Source organism: Pollachius pollachius (genome assembly GCF_949987615.1).
Source record: "Pollachius pollachius genome assembly, chromosome: 8".
Lineage (NCBI taxonomy): Eukaryota > Metazoa > Chordata > Actinopteri > Gadiformes > Gadidae > Pollachius > Pollachius pollachius.
In genome coordinates, this window is record NC_136941.1 from 1,671,203 (window position 1) to 1,698,029 (window position 26,827).

At 42.5% G+C, this 26,827-nt stretch overlaps 1 protein-coding gene across 1 annotated transcript in view; it reads right to left on the reverse strand.

Moving 5' to 3' along the window:
- Nucleotides 1–895: 895 nt before the first annotated feature.
- Nucleotides 896–26,827, reverse strand: part of LOC307079178 (uncharacterized protein) — an 85,466-nt gene continuing 59,534 nt past the window's right edge. The window contains 3 exon segments of the mRNA XM_079741312.1: nt 896–3,349; nt 4,024–4,084; nt 4,325–4,386. Of these exon segments, the coding sequence (XP_079597438.1) occupies nt 3,075–3,349; nt 4,024–4,084; nt 4,325–4,386 (398 nt within the window). The 3' untranslated portion in view covers nt 896–3,074.

Here is a 26,827-nt window from a genome sequence, read left to right on the forward strand (position 1 = left end):
CGCTCACGCACTGTTTACCGGCTCCCGTGGATTAACTGCAACAGGCAGCATGCCAGCATGGCTTCTTAAAACAATAATGACAACGGAGCTAAATGAGTTTTATGAACAAACAAGTACAGATTAGAACGGTAAAGGTCTGAACGTCAGCCACATCGGTAACAAATGTAGATGTATGACGGATTGATGAGCAACGTTTGCTACAGTCCAATGGGTAGGCTGATTGACTGATCTATCCAGCACACATCTAGGTGGACACGCTCACCTGTGATGTCAGAAGCTGCACATTTTCAAATGGCTTGTAACAGCTAATCACACTCACACCAGGTGGTATAATATGTCCGCTTTAAACAGTATTTTGGGTCATTTTCGTTGGGTGATGAAATTAAATGTGAGTAAACAACATCATACTAGGTTTGGCGTGGTGTAGTGAGCTAAAGCCAGTTATCTACAGCCAAAGTTAGCTTAAACCTGGCTGGTACCGATACGTTAACTTCCAATAACCCTGTCAAAAGGTGTGTCCGTTGTGGTTATTCTGGATTGGAGTGAAACAATTGTCATGACAAGCTGTCCGAATTCAGGCCCAACTTGTCAGATTGATTTTACGTTTGGTCTTGGCTTACGTAGTCAGTTCAAAAGGCCCTGTAGTCTGCCTGCCTAGTTCTTGCCGGTCTGGTTCCTGCCTGCCTGGCTCCTGCCTGTTTTTAGACTTTGCCTGCGGTTCTGCCTGACTACTCCTCAGAAGGTGACCTGTCTTTTCTTCCTTTGTTTGGATTGTTTCCCTGTCTTAGTCTACAGCGGCCTTGTGCCCTTTTGTGCTTTTTCAATCTTCCCGTGAGACCGGACTTTAGGTGGAGTTTCCAGGTCCCTTGTCACAAACAGACCACAAGCTAAGACGCAATGTTCAACCCTTTATTCCTGGGCTCTCATCACAGGATACCCCAACAACCAGCCCTTCTCTTACTCCAATTGATCACAAACAATAATATGTAACTAACAATGTTTGACTGATACATGAAAGAAGGCCATTTAATGCTAATCCCAGCCCCCCAAATGCTTCCTGATCAACTCAAGAAAAGTAATTTAAAAAATGTACAGGAATTACTTTAAAAAAAACAAAAGCCATTAATTGTAAGTAAGATATCCTCATTGAAATACAGTGCAGTACATTGGTAGATATTTTCATTAAAGGTTTTGCATCTGTTATTTTACAATTTATTCCCTAAATAATTACGGTCTAAAGCCTTAAAAAAAGGTGATGTTACTAAAAGTTTAGCAAAATATGTACATGTCATCGTTTACAAAATAGTTTAAACGTTGTAAAAAATATAACAGAAATTATAAAATACTCATCATATCCCAGGACGCCTCACAGAGCACACCTCACACTATTGATTAACACCTCGCTTGTCTTTGCTCTTTGAGCCATATAAGAATGATGTGAGGACTCATCAAATAATGATGATAAACACACCATGCCTCTTCTCCTGTGAAAGCTGGCATCAGGAAGCAATCTGACAGGTGTATTTCCTCCTCTAGTTTCCTGAGATGGGCCAAAAGTCACTGTTTGGCAAGTCCCAAGTCTTAGCAGTCCAGTCCGAGTTGAGTCCCAAATCAAGACAGGGAAAGGCAAGTCGAGTCCAAGTCAAAGTCCCAAACCTTTTCAAGTCTTGAACAAGTCATCATGTATTTTTACTTAATAATGTCATTATTAGGCTATTGATCATAATTTCAACATATCACTCTAATGTACAGTCATTTCTTATCAATACAGTTATATGTTCATTGTTTGTCTTCAAATGTGTTGATATGCGCATGCACCGAAATCTTGTTGTTAAAAGTAGCCCAATAGGGTGGGAAAACCGCCCAATCTGGCAACACTGCCTGAACGTCCTCAAAACGTAGGCCAATAGGTCAGTAAAAAACGCCCAATCTGGCAACACTGCTGAACGTCCTCACCTCCAGCGTCAAAGTAAATTAATGAGACCAACTGAAACGAAGCCAATATGAAACTTAAACTGTGATTCTGAAGAAAGCATATATTGATATCGAAATTCAGTTTAGATATTATTGAAGATACGAGTGTGTAGATTTGTTATATTTTTTGAACGAAGGTAAATGGTTGAACAATGATTTAGTTACGATGTCTTAAGTGTCAGAGGCTGGCCAGACGGCTTCAATGGGACCAACTCAAAACGCAGCTGATATGAAACTAAAAATGTTATTCTGAATAAAGTATAAACGATATCGAAATTTCGTTTTGATATTATTGAAGTGTAGATTTGTCTTTTATTTTTCACATTTTGATCTTCATCAAAATGTTCTTGACTCAAGACATGTCGAGTCATTACAAGTCAAAGAGGCAAAGTCCGGGTCAAGTCTCAAGTCAATAGCAGTCAAGTCTAAGTCGAGTCCCAAGTCATGTGACTCGAGTTCACATCTCTGCTAGTTTCTGAGTTTGAATCATCAGATTCACTTTCAGGTCATAGTTTCCGTTGTCCGGTAATTACCGGTCATTGACCGGAAAAAAATGAGTAGGACCGAAAATTCTAAATGTCTCCGGTCAAAATGACCAATGGAAATAATTTTCTCTGCTTAATTTGAATTGTGTTTAAATATGCTACAGTGGTCATTTGTTTAGCCAATTCATGTAAAACAATGCGGGTCGGGCCGATATTTCCCACCACTATCCTCGAGCCGGGTCGGGCCGGGCCTTTGATCGAGCGTTTGTGTGTTTTTTTTGTTTTTTTTAATCATTGCTTTATTGGCCTAATCTGAGGAGAAATCTATGCCATAAACAGAAATATTATAGGCCTTTATTACTGGGGTCTTCTTATTATCCTGATAATGACCGGCGTTCTATACATTATCCCTTACATATATATTTAGCAGAGTAGGCCTAGGTAACAAATGTGTACAAAGTTACACATGTATTCAAAAAAACGTTGGGTTGAAATCGGGCTCGGACAGAACGTGCACGGGCTCGGGCCGGTGCGGGCTTGATTTTCTGGGCCCGATCTAAGCTCTTATAAAGACTGCTCAGCGAAGCCGCCTTGGAGAAGGAAGCGTCACGAGGCTTATGTGCTTTTGTGTGATTTATGGTCTGATCCTGGGACTGGACCCATCTCGATGTCTCCCTCTCCAGCACCAGACCTGCAGACTGACTGGGAGATGGAGGGGATGGACTGGGAGGTGGAGGGGATGGACTGGGAGGTGCCAATGTCTCTCCGGATGACCTCAGGACCCAGACTTTGGTTATCATCATGACCGTCAGGGGTAGTTGTTCTTGAGGTATGTTCTTGTTCTTCCCTGGTTGGCTCAGGAGATTCACTGGACATTAGCGGTGTAGTTTCTGGAAGAGAAGGCAGCAGAGAGTCAGGACATACAGCCAGCCTCCACATGAAGCAACACTCACTGAAGACTGAAGCCCAGTGGAGCAGCTCTGCAGCTGGGTACTCTCAGGTGGAGATGAGGACACAACCAGACACACAACCAGAGACAGCAAGACACACACACAGCCAGACACACAACCAGACACAGCCAGACACACACACACAGCTAGACACACACAACCAGAGATACACAATACCACCTGTAGAAAAAAACACCAACATTCTACGCACCCGACACAACCAGGGACTCACCCAGAAACACAAACACCTAACACAACTAGAGACTCAGACAGACACACACAACCACCCCCCAAAACCAGACACACAACCAACCCACACTACCACATATACAAAACAAGACACACACAATGAGCATGATTATAGATAAAGGTTGACAAATACTGTTCAATTACACCAGTGAAAAAAGGTCCAAAGGTCATCTTGGATTAAATTATTCTTTGATGTGATTAAGTTCCAGTCTAATATAGTCTAATAGATCCCCTCTCATCTATTTGTGGACAAAGCATTTCAGAGGTACAGGGTGAACTGATCATGAATATTTAATAGAATTTGGATTATTTCATATTGTCATTAGTTGCATAACTGCAGCTGTAACATAATTAACACAACTCACCTTCAGCAGACTGTGTTTCACTGGAGGGAGCTGGAGGGCTGGATGTCTCTAGACCTGCAGGCTGTGTTCAAACATACAGTTCATCCATACTGTTACACCACTGCATTAAATCCTCTGTCATTCTACTACATATAAGGTAGCACTGTACAAATACACTTTATATCATTTGACTAAGACCTACAATTAATTAGCAACAAGGTGTAACTGTAACATTCAACAATAATAATAACTATAATAATAAAGACAAAATAGCAGTTTATTATTAATGACACAGAGACCACAAATAATGGTCTGAACGTACAAGCTCCGTAGAGAGGAGAGGTGTGGATGAGGGACCAGACGTCCCTTCTCCAGCAGCTCCACCTGGACGGTTATAGAGTAGATAAAGTTAGCCTTACATTATAAGCAAAACCTTCCTCTCTCTTTCTGCCTTTTTTCACCGTGCAATAAAGTAAAAATATGTTTAACTTTGGGCGCTGGGCCCAGGGTAGCAGCACTCATCAACAAAATAATAGATGTAACAAAATGTCCAACAACGTTGAAAAAGCTTTCCAAGTACATTTTTACAGTCAGAGCAGATCTCTGGGAGCAGCTCTGTGAGAGTTCTGTACTCTTGGTGTACAGACGCTGCCCTGGTGCTTGGGGTCTCTGCACTTCAAATGAGTGTGGGAATTTTTAGCATCAAACGGTAACCTGTCCCCCCACTTTCAGTGAGCAAAGTAGGCTGCAAGATGGAAACTAGTGAGGGCAGCAAGGTTTATTAATTTTTTCTTTCTTTATTCTTTTCTCTACTCTAGTATGGTCAGAAAAATAAAACTGTGGTCTGCTTGAAAACGGGGTTCTATGTCCGCTTCCAAGTGAACTGTAGTTTGGTTTGCTTTAGGTTTTTAACGCAATCAGACCCGTCTATAACATGCTTGATGTTGTGTTAGTGTGTCGGATCTGCGGTTTCTGTATAAACTGTGTTAACAACTTGTTTTGAAAACAGGACGTAGTCACATGTGAAAAGTCGCTTACTCTCCATGTCAGCTCGGCCGTAGTCATTTCAATTAATTTACCATAAAGGATAGAAAATGGGTGCAATCCAAATGTAAGGGCGGACGGCTTGACTGCAGTCAACTATATATCCCACCCACAACACACACGATGCCTTGTGGGTGGGATGTGCACTTTTTCCACACACAGGAAATAAATAAAACATATTCAGCCAGGTATACTTGAACTTTTTGAGATTAAAGTGAGTCAGACGTGGTGCAATAAGGAGGGGAAAGCAGTTATCGAGATATGGCCTGAAGAATATGTAAATACATTTTGTGGCACATAAAATTGTGTGTCATCGATTACTTGTTTTAATTACTCAGTTAAAGAATGGTGGAAGTTCCTCCAAATGATTTTTAATTTGTAGGAACACCGAAGCAAAATGAAAAACTGAAGACCGGACAAAGTTGCTCCATTGTTATTGTCCTCAACTAGGAGGCGTTGGGAGTTTCCCTCGGAGGTTCTGTCCAATAGACGAGCGACCCGCCAACCGCGAGGCGTTGGTTTACAATACGGTCGGCCTATCAGAGTCCAGTGTGAAAGCTGACCGAACCAAATGAAAATGTAACAAAAAGCCTCACCCTCACCCTGAATTGGACCGAGTCTACAAACTAAAGGAGTGAAAGCGCCCTTTCTACCCTTGGTCCCTGCTCTGTGTTGTCATGATGACTCAGTGAGCTACGTTATAAACGCCACTGAGCTGGCGTTATGCTAGCCACATCTCCCCAGAAATGTTTTTAATCACAGCGATCATTTGACTTGGTGTGAGTCAGTGACCCTTTCGAATCACTGGATATTGATAAATTATCTGTTACTCATTTACAAAGTGAAACATGTCGAATAAGAACTTACCATAGTGCGCCCTTTCCCATTTCAGTGTTTTGATTTTCTATAAGATAAAAATGAAAACAAAATATCAACATTGGGTTCATTACAAGGTCATCATCCAATAACTCCACCACTGCCAGGTAGGCAGTGATGGAGTATTACCAAGAAAGTATTACCAAAACTCAACAAAAATGTATGCTTTCCAACAAGAGATAAAAACACACCGGACCATCAGATCATATCTTATCAGATCATATCTCCTTGACACTGATTTCATCTTATAAACCAGTTGTCTGTAGAACCAAACCAGCTGTGAAGACAGTACAGGTATGGAGTGAGGAAGCTGTAACATCACTACAGGACTGTTTTGAGGGCACAGTATGGGAGGTATTTTCTCAGGGAGACAACTTGGAGGAGTACACCTCTAACGTCCTTGACTACATTCAGTTTTGCACCGAGACAGTACTGCGCACCAGAACCATCAAGGTGTTCCCTAATCAGAAACCCTGGTTTGGCGTAATGTCAGGTCGCTGCTCGGGGCGAGAGATACTGACTTCAGGTCGGGTGACATGCTGGCCTATAGAACTGCCCGACGAGACCTAAAAAAGGGCATTAAGGAGGCCAAAGGCAAGTACAGACTGCGCATTGAGGGTGACTTTGAAAACACGGACCCCAGGGGCAGGTCTGCGGTCTGTTTCAAACAGACCGCAGAATTTCAGAGTAGGGGATCTGACATCCTCAACTACAACCTTGAACACCGGTGCGCCCAAGGTTATGTAGTCAGCCCAGCCCTATAAACCCTCTTCACCCCTGACTGCATACCCATCCATTCATCCAACACCATAATCTAATGAGCTGATGACTCCACTGTGGTGGGGCTCATTAGTGACCACAATGAGTGCCATTACAGGCAGGAGGTCCAACACATGGCAGAGTGGTGTGTGGAAAACAACCTGGTCCTAAACACCACCAAAACAAAGGAGATCCTTGTGGACTTTAGGAGGTCCAAGAGGACCACGCAGACCCCACTTACCATCAATGGGGAAGAAGTGGAGAGGGTGGACTCTGTTAAATTCCTGGGGACGTACAACACCAAGGACCTAACATGGGCTACTAACATCTCCAACCTTGTAAAGAGTACCCAGAAGAGGCTCTTCTTCCTACTGAAGCTCAAACAGGCAGGTTTATCCACACACCTGCTCATTAACTTTTATAGGAGCACAATTGAGAGCATCCTCTGCAGGGCTGCAGTGATCGGCATGAAGGCTGCACAGCGGAGAGCAGGAGGGACTTGGCCAGAGTGGTTAGGTCAGCAATAAAGATCATAGGAGCTGAGCTCCCAGACCTGGACTCTTTGTGTGGTGACCGCCTGAAGACGAAGGCAAGGTCAATAAGCACTGATAAAACTCACCCTGGACACACCTTGTTTGTCCCCCTACCATCAGGGAAGAGGTACCGCACACTGCGGGCCCGCACCACAAGACTGAGGAACAGCTTTTCCCCCAGGAGCTGTAGCCTCCATCACCCCCTCAACCCCCTAACAAAGCACTAAGGACAACTCTCCTCCAGGAGCAGTAGCTTCCACCACCCACAACCCCCCCGCCCTGCCCCTCCACACACACACACACTGGACTTGATGGGCACAATATGGACAGGGTGTGTGTGTGTGTGTGTGTGTGTGTCTATCTAATCTACATATCACTATTTATATATGTTTTAAACACTTCTGTGATTTGGTCTTTGTCTTTGTGATTGTCTTATTTGTCATCGTCTCATTGTGTCTTTTTGTGTTTTGTGTCATTTAACCATTTAAACTCTAACTGCTGCTAGAGAGTGCCAACCTGTATTTCGTTGTGTACTACAATCACAATTAAACTCCTTGAACCTTCACACATATTATTGTGTTCTGTATCAAAACAGTAATAACACTTACCTTATTATATCGATCAATCAATTCTATATAGAGATAAACAATACAGTAACATGTTAGGAGAGCAGTCAATATCATTCAGCACAACCCTGATACATGTAAGTTTAATGTAACAATATATATGTTAGTTTAATGTAATCATGATACATATCAGTACTTTAAAGTTATCATGATACATGTTAGTTTAGTAAAATGCGTCGCTCCCAGGACTATGATTGATGTAATGAAAGATATGAATCCTATCACTATGAACTAATCAATATATTCTAAGTTATCTGTTACTAATTTACAAAGTGAAGCATGTGGAATACCTGTGAACTTCCCCTCCTGTTCCGGTGTTTTCTTTCTCTATAAAATAAAAATGTGAATACAATTTCAACATTGGGTTCATTACAAGGTCATCATCTAATAACTCCACCACTGCAAGCTAGGGTCACACATATTATTGGGTTGTGTATCAAACCAGTAATAACACTTACCCACTGAAGTCGCCAACGCATTTCTATGTAGAGATAAACAATACAGTAACATGTCAGGACAGCAGCCAATATCATTAGTTTAGTAACATTAGTATAATGTAACCGTGATACATGTTAAAGTTTAATCTAACATGATACATTATTATGAATTGCTCCATATATTCTAATCATGTAGAATCAGTTGAACCAGTTCCTGGTTTCCACTCTGAACTAGCCTCTACACAGAAGAACATCTTGACAGACTGAATACATGTAGGGAGACGGCTGCCATTATCGTGGTCAAACAAGGACAGAAGTCTTTCTACCCTTTGTCCCTGCTCTGTGTTGTCATGACGACTCAGTGAGCTACGTTATAAACGCCACTGAGCTGACGTTATGCTGTCCACATCGCCCCAGCTATGAGAGTAGTGTCTTATATACATGGATAGCTCCATTCTATAATCTAATATCTAGATGATGTTGTTCAGTAGGTCTGCCACTCTGGTCCCTCTGCTAGGTAGGCTCTGACTCTCTGGTACAATAGGATGAAATGTTTTAATCACAGCGATATCATTTGAGTGTGTTTGAGTCAGTAACCCTTGAAAATCACTGGATATTAATAAGTTATCTGTTAGTTATTAACACAGTGAAAAATGTGGAATAAGAACTTACTGTTACACGCGTTAACCTGTTCCGGTGTTTCCTTTTTCAATAAAATAAAAATGTCAATCCAATATGAACATTGATTTCATTACAAGGTCATCATCAGTGGTGGATTAAGGTGGTCATTGGCCCCTAGGCTACTATTTTTGTGAGGCCTCCTTACTGATCCCGCAGAAAAAACTAAATTCACTGCCATGTATAAAAGTGTGCTAAGATTATTACATGGCCCTCACGCACACACTCGGAAGCACTGGAATACACACACACACACACACACATAGAGACAGCCTTCACTAAAACAGCAATGAGACAGAAACAAGTGTGAATTCCCCATAGCTGCTGCAACCACGTATTTCTGGGGACCGACAAACAGAACTCCCTAATGAGGCTGGTAAAATCCAATTTGCGCAGAATATCGCTTTCAATGGACTGATCAGAGATGAATGAGTCTCTTTGGGCCCATTGTGGATCTCAGTGTATCTTTTACTAGCGCCAATTGGCGCTACTAAATTGCTGGGCGGTACGACCAAAAATTTATATAGCAGTATTTTTCTCAATTCTAACGGTTTCACGGTATATGACTAATATTTAGACAAATTTTTCAATCAATCGACTCATCTAAACTACTAATTAAAAAACAATTAAAAATAATAATAATGACATAATAATTACGCGCTGAAAGCAGGCAGGCACGCAGATATGCTGCTCGGGTTTACACTTGCGTGAATGGCGGGGTTTAAAACATTACTGCCAAAGTCCTTTTAAGTAATATAACGCAGGTTCACAAGGCAGCCACAGGAGACGCCAACATTGTTATCAACCGCTCGGTACCGCGCCGTATTAATCCCCAAGTTTTGAAAATAAAAGAAAGTATTTCAAGCGAAGAAGCGACTCTGTTTTTGATTTGTTTATTTGGTTTTGAACGAATAGTTTTGGATGCATGCATCGGCTTTGAGCTTGTTTGTTTGTTACTTTGAAATCGCATACCCTCGCAACACACACAGACATCTACACACACACACACACGCACACACACACACACACACACACAGGCACACACACACACGTTCGTTCATTTATTCAAGCATGCAGCCACTACAACCTGCCGATCTGCAATCAGAACAACATCAAGTAAGTGATGCCGCAGCGCGTTGACAAGTCCGTCCCGAGGCGCCCATAGGCTTTATGGTTTATACGTTTGAAAGCCGTGACACACTCTTTTACCAGCTGGCCTGAAATATCACACCTCGCAGTCATGGACCTATAAAGAAAGTTGCAGTCATACTTGTACCATTCTTGTTTAGAAGCGCAACAACGAAAAGAGTCCCTTCTGAAACAGTGTGGCGTGGCGCAGCGTTCCGAACGTTGTGTAATAAATGTGTGCATATCATAACGAAATTACACACCGGTATGCGGTGTAAACCGGTATACCGCCCAGCACGAGCGCCAATTTTTAAAAAGAGCGCCCCCCGCTGTCATTGGCCACAGACAAAGTCATAAATAGTGGAGTGCAATATCGACAAATGGAAACACTTCGCTTTTACCTTTTCATACATTCTGCCTCTTTGCTGTCCAGCAGACATGACTTATTCCTTTACAACCAAATTGACTTTATGTCCCTGGCCATATGACATGGCCCACACATCTACCCAATCAGCTGCTTCACTTTTTAATGGTTCTTGTTATGGGCCAATAGGGGTGAAGATTTTATTTATTTTAAGTAAAATTGAAAATAGTCTGGCCAATCCAGGGCCCCTTGCACACCTGGGCCCCTAGGCTCAGCCGAGGCTAGCCTGTGTGTTAATCCGCCTCTGGTCATCATCTAATAACTCCACCACTGCCAGCCAGGTTCACACATATTATTGTATTCTGTATCAAACCAGTAATAACACTTACCATCTTATCTATTTGTTCTTCGAATTCTATAGAGAGAAACAACACATCAACATGTCAGGACAGCAATCACTATCATTGAACATAACCCTGATACATGTTAGTTGAATGTAACCATGATACATGTTAGTTTAATGTAACATGAAACATGTTAGTTGAATGTAACCATGATACATGTTAGTTTAGTCTATTATGATACATGTAAGTTTAATTTAACCATTATACATGTTAGAGTTTAATGTAACAAGATTCATGTTAGTTTAATATAACCATGTCACATGTTAGTCAAATCTAAACATGATACATGTTATTTCATTGTAACTATGATACATGTTAGTTTAATGTAACACGATTCATGTTAGTTTAATATAACCATGATACATGTTAGTTAAATCTAACGATGAAACATGTGAGTTTATTATAACTATGGTACATGTTAGTTTAATGAAACATGATACATGTTAGAGTCCAATAGAGTTCACCGACCGCACAAAGTTTCTCCATTTTTATTGTCCTCAACTAGGAGGCTTTGGGAGTTTCCCTCTGAGGTTCTGTCCAACAGACGAGCGACCCGCCGACCGCGAGCCGTTGGTTTACAATACGGTCGGCCTATCAGAGTCCAGTGTGAACGCTGATTGAACCAAATGAAAATGTAACAAAGCCTCAGCTTCACCCTGAATCGGACCGAGTCTACGAACTAAAGGAGTGAAAGCACCATTTCTACCCTTGGTCCCTGCTCTGTGTTGTCATGACGACTCAGTGAGCTGCGTTATAAACACCACTAAGCTGACGTTATGCTGGCCCCATCGCCCCAAAAATGTTTTGAATAACAGCGATATCATTTGACTTGGTGTGAGTCAGTAACCCTTGCAAATCACTGGATATTAATAAATGATCTGTTACTCATTTACAAAGTGAAACATGTGGAATAAGAACTTACCAATCATCTCTGAATCCAGTTGCAATGTCCTTTTCTATAAGAGAAAAATGTAAATTAAATTTAAAAAAAAAATTGGGTTCATTACAAGGTCATCATCTAATAACTCCACCACTGCCAGCTAGGCAGTGGTGGAGTATTACCAAGAAAGTATTACCAAGACTCAACAAAAATGTATGCTTTCCAACCAGAGATAAAAACACACTGGACAAAGTATATACAAATATACAGAGGGCATATAAAGCTGCACCATCCCCACACCTCGGATTATCAGATCATATCTCCTTGACACTGATTCCATCTTATAAACCAGTTGCTGTAGAACCAAACCAGCTGTGAAGACAGTACAGGTATGGAGTGAGGAAGCTGTAACATCACTACAGGTCTGTTTTGAGAGCACAGTATGGGAGGTATTGTCGCAGGGAGCCAACTTGGAGGAGTTCACCTCTAACGTCCTGGACTACATTCAGTTTTGCACCGAGACAATACTGCGCACCAGAACCATCAAGGTGTTCCCTAATCAGAAACCCTGGTTTGACGGTAATGTCAGGTCGCTGATCAGGGCGAGAGATACTGCCTTCAGGTCGGGGGACATGCTGGCCTATAGAACTGCCCGACGAGACCTAAAACAGGGCATTAAAGAGGCCAAAGGCAAGTACAGACAGCGCATTGAGGGTCACTTTGAAAACACGGACCCCAGGAGCATGTGGAGAGGCATCAAAACTATAACTGACTACAAATATAACACCACTGTGATGACCTTGCTCTGGGTGGTTGTGCAGGGGATTGTGGAGGCGTGTCTCAGGTGTGGCAGCAGGAGCTGCAACACACCTGATCTCCATTCCAATCAGGCTCCTCCACACTTATTTAAGATGGCTTCTAGGCCATCTCACTCTCTCTGATCCTACCCAGACAGCAGGGCTGTAGGTTCTTTAGATGGGTCTGATATACTACACTACACTATTCGCATGCACCCATACACTACAGACACTACTGATGATACTGATGGTTTACATGGTTACATGGTTTATCGTTATCTCTTTATAGAGGTTATTGGTTCTAAATAAATATACTAAATATACTACTGTGTGGTCTCCCCTTTTTTGTCATGAATTACAAGCTAGTTCATGACACCACACTGGTTAGTGAGGAGGAGGAGTAGACCCTCACTCTTCAGCACCACCAGGTGAGGTCCACCTTGAGAAGGATTGACACCAACAAGGCTACTGGCCCTGATGGGGTGTCGGGCCGTATACTGAGTTCATGTGCCGACCAGTTAGCAGGAGCTTTTACAGAAATCTTCAACCTGTCCCTGCAACAAGCTGCAGTTCCCACCTGCCTTAAGACCACTACCGACGTCCCCCTCCCCCAAGAAATCTGCCATTCCCTGCCTCAATGACTACCGCCCAGTCGCCCTCACCCCAGTAATCATGAAGTGCTTTGAGAGGATGATACTGGTGTACATCAGAGACCGCAACCCTGTGGACCTGGACAGCCACCATTTTGCCCATAAGGCAAACAGATCCACAGAGGACGCTGTCTCCATCGCACTCCACACAGCCCTGTCCCACCTGGAGTACCGAACACATATGTAAGGATGTTCTTAGTGGACTTCAGCTCTGCCTTCAACACCATAATCCCCCATAAACTGGTCCTTAAACTCATTCATCTTGGTCTCCCGAACTAACTCTGCTCATGGATCCTGGACTCTGTTTCAAACCGACCGCAGAATGTCAGAGTAGGGGATCTGACATCCTCAACTACAACCTTGAACACCGGTGCGCCCAAAGGTTATGTACTCAGCCCAGCCCTATAAACCCTCTTCACCCCTGACTGCGTACCCATCCATTCATCCAACACCATAATCTAATGAGCTGATGACTCCACTGTGGTGGGGCTCATTAGTGACCACAATGAGTGCCATTACAGGCAGGAGGTCCAACACATGGCAGAGTGGTTTGTGGAAAACAACCTGGTCCTAAACACCACCAAAACAAATGAGATCCTTGTGGACTTTAGGAGGTCCAAGAGGACCACGCAGACCCCACTTACCATCAATGGGGAAGAAGTGGAGAGGGTGGACTCTGTTAAATTCCTGGGGATGTACATCACCAAGGACCTAACATGGGCTACTAACATCTCCAACCTTGTAAAGACGACCCAGAAGAGGCTCTTCTTCCTACTGAAGCTCAAACAGGCTGGTTTATCCACACACCTGCTCATTAACTTTTATAGGAGCACAATTGAGAGCAACCTCTGCAGGGCTGCAGTGTGCGGTATGAAGGCTGCACAGCGGAGAGCAGGAGGGACTTGGCCAGAGTGGTTAGGTCAGCAATAAAGATCATAGGAGCTGAGCTCCCAGACCTGGACTCTTTGTGTGGTGACCCCCTGAAGAGGAAGGCAAGGTCAATAAGCACTGATAAAACTCACCCTGGACACACCTTGTTTGTCCCCCTACCATCAGGGAAGAGGTACCGCACACTGCGGGCCCGCACCACAAGACTGAGGAACAGCTTTTCCCCCAGGAGCTGTAGCCTCCATCACCCCCTCAACCCCCTAACAAAGCACTAAGGACAACTCTCCTCCAGGAGCAGTAGCTTCCACCACCCACAACCCCCCCGCCCTGCCCCTCCACACACACACACACTGGACTTGATGGGCACAATATGGACAGGGTGTGTGTGTGTGTGTGTGTGTGTTTGTGTGTGTCTATCTAATCTACATATCACTATTTATATATGTTTTAAACACTTCTGTGATTTGGTCTTTGTCTTTGTGATTGTCTTATTTGTCATCGTCTCATTGTGTCTTTTTGTGTTTTGTGTCATTTAACCATTTAAACTCTAACTGCTGCTAGAGAGTGCCAACCTGTATTTCGTTGTGTACTACAATCACAATTAAACTCCTTGAACCTTCACACATATTACTGTGTTCTGTATCAAAACAGTAATAACACTTACCTTATTATATCGATCAATCAATTCTATATAGAGATAAACAATACAGTAACATGTTAGGAGAGCAGTCAATATCATTCAGCACAACCCTGATACATGTAAGTTTAATGTAACAATATATATGTTAGTTTAATGTAATCATGATACATATCAGTACTTTAATGTTATCATGATACATGTTAGTTTAGTAAAATGCGTCGCTCCCAGGACTATGATTGATGTAATGAAAGATATGAATCCTATCATTATGAACTGCTCAATATATTCTAAGTTATCTGTTACTAATTTACAAAGTGAAGCATGTGGAATACCTGTGAACTTCCCCTCCTGTTCCGGTGTTTTCTTTCTCTATAAAATAAAAAATGTGAAGACAATTTCAACGTTGGGTTCATTACAAGGTCATCATCTAATAACTCCACCACTGCCAGCTAGGGTCACACATATTATTGGGTTCTGTATCAAACCAGTAAAAACACTTACCCACTGAAGTCGCCAACGCATTTCTATGTAGAGATAAACAATACAGTAACATGTCAGGACAGCAGCCAATATCATTAGTTTAGTTACATTAGTATAATGTAACCATGATACATGTTAAAGTTCAATCTAATATGATACATTATTATGAACTGCTCCATATATTCTAATCATGTAGAATCAGTTAAATTAGTTCCTGGTTTCCACTCTGAATTAGCCTCTACACAGAAGAACATCTTGACTGACTGAATACGTGTAGGGAGACGGCTGCCATTATCGTGGTCAAACAAGGACAGAAGTCTTTCTACCCTTTGTCCCTGCTCTGTGTTGTCATGACGACTCAGTGAGGTACGTTATAAACGCCACTGAGCTGACGTTATGCTGGCCACATCGCCCCAGCTATGAGAGTAGTGTCTTATATACATGGATAGCACCATTCCATAATCTAATATCTAGATGATGTTGTTCAGTAGGTCTGCCACTCTGGTCCCTCTGCTGGGTAGGCTCTGACTCTCTGGTACAATAGGATGAAATGTTTTAATCACAGCGATATCATTTGACTGTGTTTGAGTCAGTAACCCTTGAAAATCACTGGATATTAATAAGTTATCTGTTAGTTATTAACACAGTGAAAAATGTGGAATAAGAACTTACTGTCACACGCCTTAACCTGTTCCGGTGTTTCCTTTTTCAATAAAATAAAAATGTCAATCCAATATGAACATTGATTTCATTACAAGGTCATCATCAGTGGTGGATGAAGGTGGTCATTGCCCCCTAGGCTACTATTTTTGTGAGGCCTTCGTACTGATCACGCAGAAAAAACTAAATTCAGTGCCATGTGTAAAAGCGTGCTAGGATTATTACATGGCCCTCACGCACACACTCGGAAGCACTGGCATAAACACACACACACACACACACACACACACACACACACACACACACACACAGAGACAACCTTCACTAAAACAGCAATGAGACAGAAACAATTGTGAATTCCCCATATCTGCTGCTACCACGTATTTCTGGGGACCGACAAACAGAACTCCCTAATGAGGCTGGTAAAATCCAATTTGCGCAAAATATCGCTTTCAATGGACTGATCAGAGACGAGTGATTCAGTCTCTTTTGGTCCATTGTGGATCTCAGTCTATCTTTTACTAGCGCCAATTAGTGCTGGGCGGTATGAGGAAAAAATTATATAGCAGTATTTTTCTCAATTCTAGTGATTCAGTCTCTTTTGGTCCATTGTGGATCTCAGTCTATCTTTTACTAGCGCCAATTAGTGCTGGGCGGTATGACCAAAGATTTATATCACAGTATTTTTCTCAATTCTAACGGTTTCACGTATATGACGGTATTTTTTTTTATGCATTTTTCAGGTGTTCACTAGTGCGGCCACTAACAATTAATTTTCTAACGACTAATCTTTCGACAAATTTTTCAATCAATCGACTCATCTAAACTACTAATTTAAAAATAATTAAAAATAATAATTACAAATAATAATAATTACGCGCTGAAAGCAGGCAGGCACGCAGATATGCTGCTCGGGACTGCATTTGCGTGAATGGCGGGGTTTAAAACATTACTGCCAAAGTCCTTTTAAGTAATATAACGCAGGTTCACAAGGCAGCCACAGGAGACGCCAACATTGTTTTCAACCGCTCGGTACCGCGCCGTATTAATTCCCAAGTTTTGAAAATAAAATAAAAGTATTTGAAGCGAATAAGTGACTCTATTTTTGATTTGTTTATTTGGTTTTGAACGAATAGTTTTGGATGCATGCATCGGCTTTGAGTTTGTTTGTTTGTTACTTTGAAATGGCATACGCTCGCAACACACACTGACACACACACACGCACACACCTTCATTTATTCAAGCATACAGCCACTACAACCTGCCGATCTTCAATCAAAACAACATCAAGTAAGTGATGCCGCAGGGCGTTGACAAGTCCTTCCCGAGGCGTCCATAGGCTTTATGGTTTATATGTTTGAAAGCCGTGACACACTCTTTTACCAGTTGGCCTGAAATATCACGCCTCGCAGTCATGGACCTATAAAGAAAGTTGCAGTCAGCCGTACCATTCTTGTTTAGAAGCGCAACAACGAAAAGGGTTCCGTCTGAAACAGTGTGGCGTGGCGCAGCGTTCCGAACGTCGTGTAATCAAACACACTGGTATGGCGGTATACCAAAAAATCATATCATAACGAAAATACACACCGGTATGCGGTGTGAACCGGTATACCGCCCAGCACGAGCGCCAGTTTTGAAAAAGAGCGTCCCCCGCTGGCATTGGCAACAGGCAAAGTCATAAATAGTGGAGAGCTATATCGACAAATGGAAACACTTCGCTTTCCCCTTTTCATACATTCTGCCTCTTTGCTGTCCAGCAGACATGACTTATTCATTTACAACCAAATTGACTTTATGTCCCTGGCCATATGACATGGCCCACACATATACCCAATCAGCTGCTTCACTTTTTAATGGTTCTTGTTATGGGCCAATAGGGGTGAAGACTTTTTTTATTTTAAGTAAAATTGAAAATAGTCTGGCCAATCCAGGGCCCCTTGCACACCTGGGCCCCTAGGCTCAGCCGAGGCTAGCCTGTGTTAATCCGCCTCTGGTCATCATCTAATAACTCCACCACTGCCAGCTAGGTTCACACATATTATTGTATTCTGTGTCAAACCAGTAATAACACTTACCATCTTATCTATTTGTTCTTCGAATTCTATAGAGAGAAACAACACATTAACATGTCAGGACAGCAGTCACTATTATTGAGCATAACCCTGATACATGCTAGTTTAATGTAACATGATACATGTTGGTTTAATGTAACATGATACATGTAAGTTTAATTTAACCATTATACATGTTAGAGTTAATTGTAACAAGATTCATGTTAGTTTACTATAACCATGATACATGTTAGTTAAATCTAACCATGATACATGTTATTTCATTGTAACTATGATACATGTTAGTTTAATGTAACACGATTCATGTTAGTTTAATATAACCATGATACATGTTAGTTAAATCTAACCATGAAACATGTGAGTTCATTATAACTATGGTACATGTTAGTTTAATGAAACATGATACATGTTAGAGTCCAATAGAGTTCACCGAAGCAAAATGAAAAACTCAAGACCGCACAAAGTTTCTCAATTTTTATTGTCCTCAACTAGGAGGCGTTGGGAGTTTCCCTCTGAGGTTCTGTCCAACAGACGAGCGACCCGCTGACCGCGAGCCGTTGGTTTACAGTACGGTCGGCCTATTAGAGTCCAGTGTGAACGCTGATTGAACCAAATGAAAATGTAACAAAGCCTCAGCTTCACCCTGAATCGGACCGAATCTACGAACTAAAGAAGTAAAAGCACCATTTCTACCCTTGGTCCCTGCTCTGGGTTGTCATGACGTCTCAGTGAGCTACGTTATAAACACCACTGAGCTGACGTTATGCTGGCCCCATCGCCCCAAAAATGTTTTGAATCACAGCGATATCATTTGACTTGGTGTGAGTCATTAACCCTTGCAAATCACTGGATATTAATAAATTATCTGTAACTCATTTACAAAGTGAAACATGTGGAATAAGAACTTACCAATGATCATCGAATCCAGTTGCAATGTGCTTTTCTATAAGAGAAAAATGTAAATTAAATTAAAAAAAAAATTGGGTTCATTACAAGGTCATCATCTAATAACTCCACCATTGCCAGCTAGGCAGTGGTGGAGTATTACCAAAAAAGTATTACCAAGAAAGTATTACCAAGACTCCAAGAGATAAAAACACACTGGACAAAGTATATACAAATATACAGAGGGCATATAAAGCTGCACCATCCCCACACCTCGGATTATCAGATCATATCTCCTTGACACTGATTCCATCTTATAAACCAGTTGCTGTAGAACCAAACCAGCTGTGAAGACAGTACAGGTATGGAGTGAGGAAGCTCTAACATCACTACAGGACTGTTTTGAGGGCACAGTATGGGAGTTTTTTTCACAGGGAGTACACCTCTAACGTCCTGGACTACATTCAGTTTTGCACCGAGACAGTACTGCACACCAGAACCATCAAGGTTTTCCCTAATCAGAAACCCTGGTTTGACGGTAATGTCAGGTCGCTGCTCAGGGCGAGAGATACTGCCTTCAGGTCGGGTGACATGCTGGCCTATAGAACTGCCCGACGAGACCTGAAAAAGGGCATTAAAGAGGCCAAAGGCAAGTACAGACAGCGCATTGAGGGTCACTTTGAAAACACGGACCCCAGGAGCATGTGGAGAGGCATCAAAACTATAACTGACTACAAATATAAGACCACTGTGATGACCTTGCTCTGGGTGGTTGTGCAGGGGATTGTGGAGGCGTGTCTCAGGTGTGGCAGCAGGAGCTGCAACACACCTGATCTCCATTCAAATCAGGCTCCTCCACACTTATTTAAGATGGCTTCTAGGCCATCTCACTCTCTCTGATCCTACCCAGACAGCAGGGCTGTAGGTTCTTTAGATGGGTCTGATATACCACACTACACTATTCACATGCACCCATACGCTACAGACACTACTGATGATACTGATGGTTTACATGGTTACATGGTTTATCGTTATCTCTTTATAGAGGTTATTGGTTCTAAATAAATATACTAAATATACTACTGTGTGGTCTCCCCTTTTTTGTCATGAATTACAAGCTAGTTCATGACACCACACTGGTTAGTGAGGAGGAGGAGTAGACCCTCACTCTTCAGCACCACCAGGTGAGGTCCACCTTGAGAAGGATTGACACCAACAAGGCTACTGGCCCTGATGGGGTGTCGGGCCGTATACTGAGTTCATGTGCCGACCAGTTAGCAGGAGCTTTTACAGAAATCTTCAACCTGTCCCTGCAACAAGCTGCAGTTCCCACCTGCCTTAAGACCACTACCATCGTCCCCCTCCCCCAAGAAATCTGCCATTCCCTGCCTCAATGACTACCGCCCAGTCGCCCTCACCCCAGTAATCATGAAGTGCTTTGAGAGGATGATACTGGTGTACATCAGAGACCGCAACCCTGTGGACCTGGACAGCCACCATTTTGCCCATAAGGCAAACAGATCCACAGAGGACGCTGTCTCCATCGCACTCCACACAGCCCTGTCCCACCTGGAGTACCGAACACATATGTAAGGATGTTCTTAGTGGACTTCAGCTCTGCCTTCAACACCATAATCCCCCATAAACTGGTCCTTAAACTCATTCATCTTGGTCTCCCGAACTAACTCTGCTCATGGATCCTGGACTCTGTTTCAAACCGACCGCAGAATGTCAGAGTAGGGGATCTGACATCCTCAACTACAACCTTGAACACCGGTGCGCCCAAAGGTTATGTACTCAGCCCAGCCCTATAAACCCTCTTCACCCCTGACTGCGTACCCATCCATTCATCCAACACCATAATCTAATGAGCTGATGACTCCACTGTGGTGGGGCTCATTAGTGACCACAATGAGTGCCATTACAGGCAGGAGGTCCAACACATGGCAGAGTGGTTTGTGGAAAACAACCTGGTCCTAAACACCACCAAAACAAATGAGATCCTTGTGGACTTTAGGAGGTCCAAGAGGACCACGCAGACCCCACTTACCATCAATGGGGAAGAAGTGGAGAGGGTGGACTCTGTTAAATTCCTGGGGACGTACAACACCAAGGACCTAACATGGGCTACTAACATCTCCAACCTTGTAAAGACGACCCAGTAGAGGCTCTTCTTCCTACTGAAGCTCAAACAGGCTGGTTTATCCACACACCTGCTCATTAACTTTTATAGGAGCACAATTGAGAGCAACCTCTGCAGGGCTGCAGTGTGCGGTATGAAGGCTGCACAGCGGAGAGCAGGAGGGACTTGGCCAGAGTGGTTAGGTCAGCAATAAAGATCATAGGAGCTGAGCTCCCAGACCTGGACTCTGTGTGTGGTGACCGCCTGAAGACGAAGGCAAGGTCAATAAGCACTGATAAAACTCACCCTGGACACACCTTGTTTGTCCCCCTACCATCAGGGAAGAGGTAACGCACACTGCGGGCCCGCACCACAAGACTGAGGAACAGCTTTTCCCCCAGGAGCTGTAGCCTCCATCACCCCCTCAACCCCCTAACAAAGCACTAAGGACAACTCTCCTCCAGGAGCAGTAGCTTCCACCACCCACAACCCCCCCGCCCTGCCCCTCCACACACACACACACTGGACTTGATGGGCACAACATGGACAGGGTGTGTGTGTGTGTGTGTGTGTGTGTGTGTGTCTATCTAATCTACATATCACTATTTATATATGTTTTAAACACTTCTGTGATTTGGTCTTTGTCTTTGTGATTGTCTTATTTGTCATCGTCTCATTGTGTCTTTTTGTGTTTTGTGTCATTTAACCATTTAAACTCTAACTGCTGCTAGAGAGTGCCAACCTGTATTTCGTTGTGTACTACTATCACAATTAAACTCCTTGAACCTTCACACATATTATTGTGTTCTGTATAAAAACAGTAATAACACTTACCTTATTATATCGATCAATCAATTCTATATAGAGATAAACAATACAGTAACATGTCAGGACAGCAGTCAATATCATTCAGCATAACCCTGATACATGTTAGTTTAATGTAACAATATATATGTTAGTTTAATGTAATCATGATACATGTCAGTACTTTAATGTTATCATGATACATGTTAGTTTAATAAAATGCGTCGCTCCCAAGACTATGATTGATGTAATGAAAGATATGAATCCTATCATTATGAACTGCTCAATATATTCTAAGTTATCTGTTACTAATTTACAAAGTGAAGCATGTGGAATACCTGTGAACTTCCCCTCCTGTTCCGGTGTTTTCTTTCTCTATAAAATAAAAAATGTGAAGACAATTTCAACGTTGGGTTCATTACAAGGTCATCATCTAATAACTCCACCACTGCCAGCTAGGGTCACACATATTATTGGGTTCTGTATCAAACCAGTAAAAACACTTACCCACTTAAGTCGCCAACGCATTTCTATGTAGAGATAAACAATACAGTAACATGTCAGGACAGCAGCCAATATCATTAGTTTAGTTACATTAGTATAATGTAACCATGATACATGTTAAAGTTCAATCTAATATGATACATTATTATGAACTGCTCCATATATTCTAATCATGTAGAATCAGTTAAATTAGTTCCTGGTTTCCACTCTGAATTAGCCTCTACACAGAAGAACATCTTGACAGACTGAATACGTGTAGGGAGACGGCTGCCATTATCGTGGTCAAACAAGGACAGAAGTCTTTCTACCCTTTGTCCCTGCTCTGTGTTGTCATGACGACTCAGTGAGGTACGTTATAAACGCCACTGAGCTGACGTTATGCTGGCCACATCGCCCCAGCTATGAGAGTAGTGTCTTATATACATGGATAGCACCATTCCATAATCTAATATCTAGATGATGTTGTTCAGTAGGTCTGCCACTCTGGTCCCTCTGCTGGGTAGGCTCTGACTCTCTGGTACAATAGGATGAAATGTTTTAATCACAGCGATATCATTTGACTGTGTTTGAGTCAGTAACCCTTGAAAATCACTGGATATTAATAAGTTATCTGTTAGTTATTAACACAGTGAAAAATGTGGAATAAGAACTTACTGTCACACGCCTTAACCTGTTCCGGTGTTTCCTTTTTCAATAAAATAAAAATGTCAATCCAATATGAACATTGATTTCATTACAAGGTCATCATCAGTGGTGGATGAAGGTGGTCATTGCCCCCTAGGGTACTATTTTTGTGAGGCCTTCGTACTGATCACGCAGAAAAAACTAAATTCAGTGCCATGTGTAAAAGCGTGCTAGGATTATTACATGGCCCTCACGCACACACTCGGAAGCACTGGCATAAACACACACACACACACACACACACACACACACACACACACACACACACACACACACACACACAGAGACAACCTTCACTAAAACAGCAATGAGACAGAAACAATTGTGAATTCCCCATATCTGCTGCTACCACGTATTTCTGGGGACCGACAAACAGAACTCCCTAATGAGGCTGGTAAAATCCAATTTGCGCAAAATATCGCTTTCAATGGACTGATCAGAGACGAGTGATTCAGTCTCTTTTGGTCCATTGTGGATCTCAGTCTATCTTTTACTAGCGCCAATTAGTGCTGGGCGGTATGACCAAAGATTTATATCACAGTATTTTTCTCAATTCTAACGGTTTCACGTATATGACGGTATTTTTTTTTATGCATTTTTCAGGTGTTCACTAGTGCGGCCACTAACAATTAATTTTCTAACGACTAATCTTTCGACAAATTTTTCAATCAATCGACTCATCTAAACTACTAATTAAAAAATAATTAAAAATAATAATTACAAATAATAATAATTACGCGCTGAAAGCAGGCAGGCACGCAGATATGCTGCTCGGGATTGCATTTGCGTGAATGGCGGGGTTTAAAACATTACTGCCAAAGTCCTTTTAAGTAATATAACGCAGGTTCACAAGGCAGCCACAGGAGACGCCAACATTGTTTTCAACCGCTCGGTACCGCGCCGTATTAATTCCCAAGTTTTGAAAATAAAATAAAGTATTTGAAGCGAATAAGTGACTCTATTTTTGATTTGTTTATTTGGTTTTGAACGAATAGTTTTGGATGCATGCATCGGCTTTGAGTTTGTTTGTTTGTTACTTTGAAATGGCATACGCTCGCAACACACACTGACACACACACACACACACACACACACACACACACACACGCACACACCTTCATTTATTCAAGCATACAGCCACTACAACCTGCCGATCTTCAATCAAAACAACATCAAGTAAGTGATGCCGCAGGGCGTTGACAAGTCCTTCCCGAGGCGTCCATAGGCTTTATGGTTTATATGTTTGAAAGCCGTGACACACTCTTTTACCAGTTGGCCTGAAATATCACGCCTCGCAGTCATGGACCTATAAAGAAAGTTGCAGTCAGCCGTACCATTCTTGTTTAGAAGCGCAACAACGAAAAGGGTTCCGTCTGAAACAGTGTCGCGCGGCGCAGCGTTCCGAACGTTGTGTAATCAAACACACTGGTATGGCGGTATACCAAAAAATCATATCATAACGAAAATACACACCGGTATGCGGTGTGAACCGGTATACCGCCCAGCACGAGCGCCAGTTTTGAAAAAGAGCGTCCCCCGCTGGCATTGGCAACAGGCAAAGTCATAAATAGTGGAGAGCTATATCGACAAATGGAAACACTTCGCTTTCCCCTTTTCATACATTCTGCCTCTTTGCTGTCCAGCAGACATGACTTATTCATTTACAACCAAATTGACTTTATGTCCCTGGCCATATGACATGGCCCACACATATACCCAATCAGCTGCTTCACTTTTTAATGGTTCTTGTTATGGGCCAATAGGGGTGAAGACTTTTTTTATTTTAAGTAAAATTGAAAATAGTCTGGCCAATCCAGGGCCCCTTGCACACCTGGGCCCCTAGGCTCAGCCGAGGCTAGCCTGTGTGTTAATCCGCCTCTGGTCATCATCTAATAACTCCACCACTGCCAGCTAGGTTCACACATATTATTGTATTCTGTGTCAAACCAGTAATAACACTTACCATCTTATCTATTTGTTCTTCGAATTCTATAGAGAGAAACAACACATTAACATGTCAGGACAGCAGTCACTATCATTGAGCATAACCCTGATACATGTTAGTTAAATCTAACCATGATACATGTTATTTCATTGTAACTATGATGCATGTTAGTTTAACGTAACATGATTCATGTTAGTTTAATATAACCATGATACATGTTAGTTAAATCTTACCATGATACATGTGAGTTTATTATAACTATGATACATGTTAGTTTAATGAAACATGATACATGTTAGAGTTCAATAGAGTTCACCGAAGCAAAATGAAAAACTCAAGACCGCAAAAAGTTTCTCCATTTTTATTGTCCTCAACTAGGAGGCGTTGGGAGTTTCCCTCTGAGGTTCTGTCCAACAGACGAGCGACCCGCCGACCGCGAGCCGTTGGTTTACAATACGGTCGGCCTATCAGAGTCCAGTGTGAACGCTGACTGAACCAAATGAAAATGTAACAAAGCCTCAGCTTCACCCTGAATCGGACAGAGTCTACGAACTAAAGGAGTGGAAGCGCCCTTTCTACCCTTGGTCCCTGCTCTGTGTTGTCATGACGACTCAGTGAGCTACGTTATAAACGCCACTGAGCTGGCGTTATGCTGGCCACATCGCCAAAGACACGTTTTGAATAACAGCGATATCATTTGACTTGGTGTGGGTCAGTAACCCTAGCAAATCACTGGATATTAATAAATGATCTGTTACTCATGAAGAAAGTGAAACATGTTGAATAAGAACTTACCAGTTAACTCCCTATCCAGTTCCAGTGTTTCCTTTTTCTATAAGATAAAAATGTAAATAAAATATCAACATTGGGTTCATTACAAGTTCATCATCTAATAACTCCACCACTGCCAAGCTAGGCAGTGGTGGAGTATTACCAAGAAAGTATTACCAAAACTCCACAAAAATGTATGCTTTCCAACCAGAGATAAAAACACACCGGACAAAGTATATACAAATATACAGAGGGCATATAAAGCTTCACCATCCCCACACCTCGGATTTTCAGATCATATCTCCTTGACACTGATTCCATCTTATAAACCAGTTGCTGTAGAACCAAACCAGCTGTGAAGTCATTACAGGTATGGAGTGAGGAAGCTGTAACATCACTACAGGACTGTTTTGAGGGCACAGTATGGAAGGTATTTTCACAGGGAGTACACCTCTAACGTCCTGGACTACATTCAGTTTTGCACCGAGACAGTACTGCACGCCAGAACCATCAAGGTGTTCCCTAATCAGAAACCCTGGTTTGACGGTAATGTCAGGTCGCTGATCAGGGCGAGAGATACTGCCTTCAGGTCGGGGGACATGCTGGCCTATAGAACTGCCCGACGAGACCTAAAAAAGGGCATTAAGGAGGCCAAAGGCAAGTACAGACAGCGCATTGAGGGTCACTTTGAAAACACGGACCCAAGGAGCATGTGGAGAGGCATCAAAACTATAACTGACTACAAATATAAGACCACTGTGATGACCTTGCTCTGGGTGGTTGTGCAGGGGATTGTGGAGGCGTGTCTCAGGTGTGGCAGCAGGAGCTGCAACACACCTGATCTCCATTCCAATCAGGCTCCTCCACACTTATTTAAGATGGCTTCTAGGCCATCTCACTCTCTCTGATCCTACCCAGACAGCAGGGCTGTAGGTTCTTTAGATGGGTCTGATATACTACACTACACTATTCACATGCACCCATACACTACAGACACTACTGATGATACTGATGGTTTACATGCTTACATGGTTTATCGTTATCTCTTTACAGAGGTTATTGGTTCTAAATAAATATACTAAATATACTACTGTGTGGTCTCCCCTTTTTTGTCATGAATTACAAGCTAGTTCATGGCACCGCACTGGTTAGTGAGGAGGAGGATCAGACCCTCACTCTTAAGCACCACCAGG